Source organism: Gekko japonicus, unplaced genomic scaffold, assembly GCF_001447785.1.
Source record: "Gekko japonicus isolate JY-2015 unplaced genomic scaffold, Gekko_japonicus_V1.1 scaffold1972, whole genome shotgun sequence".
Taxonomy (NCBI): domain Eukaryota; kingdom Metazoa; phylum Chordata; class Lepidosauria; order Squamata; family Gekkonidae; genus Gekko; species Gekko japonicus.
In genome coordinates this window covers 173,855-178,379 of record NW_015159774.1, presented here as the reverse complement: position 1 = coordinate 178,379, position 4,525 = coordinate 173,855, and the positions used below count along the sequence as shown (strand labels likewise).

Here is a 4,525-nt window from a genome sequence, read left to right as displayed (position 1 = left end):
AAGTGGGGTTTCCAAAGCAAGAGACGTTCAAAGGTGGTTTGCCACTGCCTGCCTCTGTTGCATCACGACCCTGGTATTCCGTGGAGGTCTCCCATTCAAATGCTGGCCGGGGCTGACCCTGCTTATCTTCCGAGATCTGACGAGATCAGGCTTGCCTGGGCGATCCAGGTCAGGGCCACACAAGGGCATTCTTGGCTTCAGAAAAGCCACACTAACGGCCAAATCACGGGTGATCAGCAGACAGTATTTGATCAGGAGCACATCTAGTAAACGTACAGGGTTCCACAGATTTGGGGAGGGATTTAAATTTCGTGGCGGGTTCTCTTGCTAGCCCGGCACCAGCTGTAAAAGTCTAGGAATATGGGGGGGGGGGGCTCCCCGGAAATACGCTGCGAACTAAGAGGGTCAAGCTAACAACTATATTATATTAAAAATATACAGATGTTTATTAGGGTGTGTAAAGGTAAAGGTTTCCCTTGCTTGAAAGCCAGTCGAATCCGACTCTAGGGTTGTGGTGCTCATCTCCGTTTCAAAGCCGAAGAGCCAGCGCTGTCTGAAGACGTTTCCGTGGTCATGTGGCCGGTATGACTAAACACCAAGGCGCACGGAACACTGTTACCTTCCCACCAAAGTGGTCCCTATTTATCTACTTGCAATTTCTTGCTTTCGAACTGGTAGGTTGGCAGGAGCTGGAACTAGAGACAGGAGCTCACTCCTTCATGCGGCACACTCAGGTCTCGAACTGCTGAACTACCGACCTTCCACAGCCTGCAGTTCAGCGTCTTAACCACTTGAGCCACCGCAGCTCCTTTATTAGGGTGTAAGGTAAAGGTTCCCTTGCTCGAAAGCCAGTAGCTAAAACATACTGTGGTTAAAAGAAATCGTCTGTCTCAGACTTAAAAGGTTTATACAACCAAGTTAGCTATTATACAAATACAATTGATGGGTAAAACCTTTTGACCTAAGGACCATATGCGTTTCGGCCCCTTCAGGCCTTCCTCAGTGGTCAGTATTTTTTATTTGCCAATTTGGTGTAGTGGTTAAGTGCGCGGACTCTAATCTGGGAGAACCGGGTTTGATTCCCTACTCCTCCACTTGCACTTGGCTGGATTACCTTGGGCAAGCCATAGTTCTGATAAGAGCTGTCCTTGAAAAAGAGCAGTTTCTGTCAAGAGCTCTCTCAGCCCCACCTACCCTACAGGGTGTCTGTTGTGGGGAGGGGAAGGGAAAGGAGTTTGTCAGCCGCTCTGAGACACCTTTGGATAGTGAAGGGCGGGGTATAAATCCAATCTCTTCTTCTTTTTCTCTTATATTACAATGACACACATCCAGAAATACACACATAATTTTTATTTATATATATATATGCCCAGATGTTGTTTTCTGAAATTATTGAGGGAGGGGGAAAGGGGGGGGGAGACAAAAGCCTGATTGTTACATATCAATTGTATAGAGTAAATATATGTAGTAATAAATTTGCTTAAAATAAGAAATTTTGTACTGGGATTCCCTTATACGCTTTTGCAATTGCTACAAGTTTGTATAGTAGGCCATAGGAAGTAGCCGTGCCAATTCTTCAAATTGTTCTACATAAGCATAAAAAATACAATTAATACAATTTGTAAGTAGTCTAATTTTAAAGTAATTTTAGCCTAAAAAAATATCTACATTAGCCAACAAACCCGGTGTCAAAGATTCCATTTGTCAGGATGTGTGCCCCTTCCATCAAAGGTATAATTTTTTTATGTCACAAAGTCTAGGAATAGACCATAGCTTTTAACTGATTTCCCTCTGCCTGGGGCAGACTCCCTCTCATGATGTTCCTGGGGGAAGGATCCCTCGTGCTGTGGCCCCCCCCCCCGAAACAGCATTTTGGGGACATCTCGGGCCACACATGACTGGAGGAAGAAGGAAGTCATGCTGCACAGAATGCAGTCTGTGAGATCCAGTCAACCATTTCTACAGTCTCTCTGTTTCTGGGCAGCAGCCGATAGGGCTTTCCTCCTTCCAGCAAACTGTATTAGCTAGCAGATGTTGGGTTGTCTCTCCTCCTCCTCCTCCTCCCTAGCCCCCCCCATTAAGGGCGGGGCAAAGACACACCTTCAGATTTTGCCACTCGCTGTTAACTGAGCTGACATCGACTCTTCAGCAGTACGTTGCAATAAGCTCAGCCTGAATGTGACAGGTCAGTCGCTGGTTCCTGACATCCTGTGCACCCTCTTGAAAGGAGAGTAGAGCTTGCAGCAGTTTCCCAGATGTGCAGGGGGGGGTCTGTTTGGGTGCAAAGCAACAAACCAGAGGGTCCCGTGAGCTCAGTCTTTCGGCGATCAAGCTGGTTACAGTATGCGTTGTACCCTTGCATCCTGAGTTCCTCCTTTACAACATCCCTCCCGCCTGATTGGGATATAAAGACTCCGAGGTCTTCTTTCCTGCTCATATCCGATGAAGGGAGCTTTGGCTCTCGGAAGCTGATACCCCGGGAACTTTGTCGGTCTCTACGGTGCAGCTGGACTCGAATCTGACTGTCCCGTGACAGACCAAAACAGCTACCCCAGTTGGGGGCAGTGGTTCAGTGCGCGGACTCTAATCTTTACTCGAATTTCTTTATAGTACACACAATGCAATAATATGTGCTCCATTGTCTCTACTTTTCCTGAACCACAAGGACATATCCGCTAAGAGAGCCAGTTTGGTGTCGTGGTTAAGTGTGCGGACTCTAATCTGGGAGAACCGGGTTTGATTCCCCACTCCTCCACTCACAGCTGCTGGATGACCTTGGGCAAGCCGTAGTTCTGACAAGAGCTGTCCTTGAAAGGGCAATTTCTGTCAAGAGCTCTCTCAGCCCCACCTCCCTCCCAGGGTGTCTGTTGTGGGGAGGGGAAGGGGAAGGAGATTGTCAGCCGCTCTGAGACTCCGAGTGAAGGGCAGGGTGTGAATCCAACTCCCCCCCCCCCCTCAAACTATCAGGAAAGTTGGGGAGAGTAGGATTTAGTAAAACAAGCTTAGACAGATTTATAAAATTTCCCATTAGAGCCGTGTGCCATCATTGAAGTCACTTCAGGAAACATTCAGGTCCGCTTTTCATACTGGGCCACCCCAAGTTACCTTTGAGTCCCAGCCAAGGCTCCCTCTAAGCTGTGGAGTCCTCCTGTGCGCAAAAATTCCCCTTTGTGAGCTACCAGCATTAAAGTTGTGAGCGAGCGATTTGGCTACTGCATAAAGTCAGTTTGCTCTGGAGCCCCATCCTTCCTGTGAGCCGGAGCCATCAATGTGTGAGCCGGAGGCTAAAAAGCTGTGAGCTAGCTCACATTAACGCAGCTTAGAGGGAACGCTGGTCCCCAGCGACTTAACTGAGCTTTTGTCAATGAATAACCTTCCACCCCCCAAAACACAGCATGCGTCCCTAATTTTTTGAACGGGCTTCCCAGCTTTTTGCCCCACTACAATCAAGCTTTAAAGTTTAATAATGCTGGTTATTGGAAGATGCTTTCGCCTCAAAAGGGTGATCCCATCTGTCTGCTTCAGCGCAAGAGGGTAGGATCCTAGCGCTTTCCCGGGGGTCTTTCCAGGCAGCTGTCCCGCCTGTCTTCAGTCACCTCCGGTTCGTCTCCGAGCGCCCTCCCAACATCACGCGCAAACAGCTGAACAGAGCCTCCTTTCCCCAGAACAGTCTGTGTCTTTGAATGCCAGATGCCTGGCCTAACACAATTTTCTCGACTCGTCAGCAGAAGGTGGAATCAGGTTCCGACTCGGAGTCCAAGCCGGAGTCAGAGGAGGAGGAAGACGAGGAGGACGGAGAGAACGCCAGGGCTCCGGCGCCGAAATCAGAGTCTGACTCTGACTCGGATGAGTCCGTCAAGAAGCCGTCCCGGGGACGGAAGCCAGGTAGGTCTTGTGTTTCTGTAGCCTGTGCTGTTAACTGATGTGTCTCCGAGACCGCCTCTCATGGTATGCCCCCCAAAGAGCACTGCACTTGGAGGATAAGAACCTACTGATGGTTCCTGGATCGAGACACAGCCGGCTGTCCTTGGTCTCAACCTGGTGGGACTCTGCCGAACAACATCTGTGCCCTACGGGACTTAATGCTAGGAAAAAGAGGTGCAGGAGCTCATTAGCATAACTCATTAGCATATTTGCATATGCCACACCCCCTGACATCACCGGAAGTGTGTCAGAAGGCAACACCCACCGCTCAGGCTCCACTGGACTGTTTTGGATTGCTAGCTATGGGGGGGGGGGACGTGCAGATCTGTCTTCACAGAGGAGGGAGAGCTTGTCCCTTAATAAAACCTGGTCTTAAAGGTGCCACTGGACTGTTTTGGACCGGGGGAGCTGGGTGGGGCTCTGCAACTTACCTGGCTGCTTCTTGCTCTGACTGAGGGCTGCTGGGAGCAGGGGGTGGGGCTTGTTGCATGTGCCCGCCCCCTGGGCTCTTCACTGCCGGAGCTCCGCTCCTGTGTGCTCCTGCAGGAAATGACCCCTGCTTAATGCAGTTCCACAGGGCATGCTGGGTAGAGATGTTCCG

The 4,525-nt window shown here is 49.9% G+C and overlaps 1 protein-coding gene across 2 annotated transcripts in view; it reads left to right on the top strand.

Annotated features, from left to right (window-relative positions):
• Positions 1 to 4,525, top strand: part of LOC107106596 (hepatoma-derived growth factor-related protein 2) — a 59,977-nt gene that overhangs the window by 23,605 nt on the left and 31,847 nt on the right. Inside the window, exon 7 of one of the 2 annotated variants that reach the window (XM_015406785.1) lies at positions 3,729 to 3,885. In XM_015406785.1, coding sequence (XP_015262271.1) covers positions 3,729 to 3,885 — 157 coding nt within the window. Of the gene's footprint in view, positions 1 to 3,725; positions 3,886 to 4,525 lie in introns of both variants that reach the window. The other variant, XM_015406778.1, reaches the window with a different exon arrangement.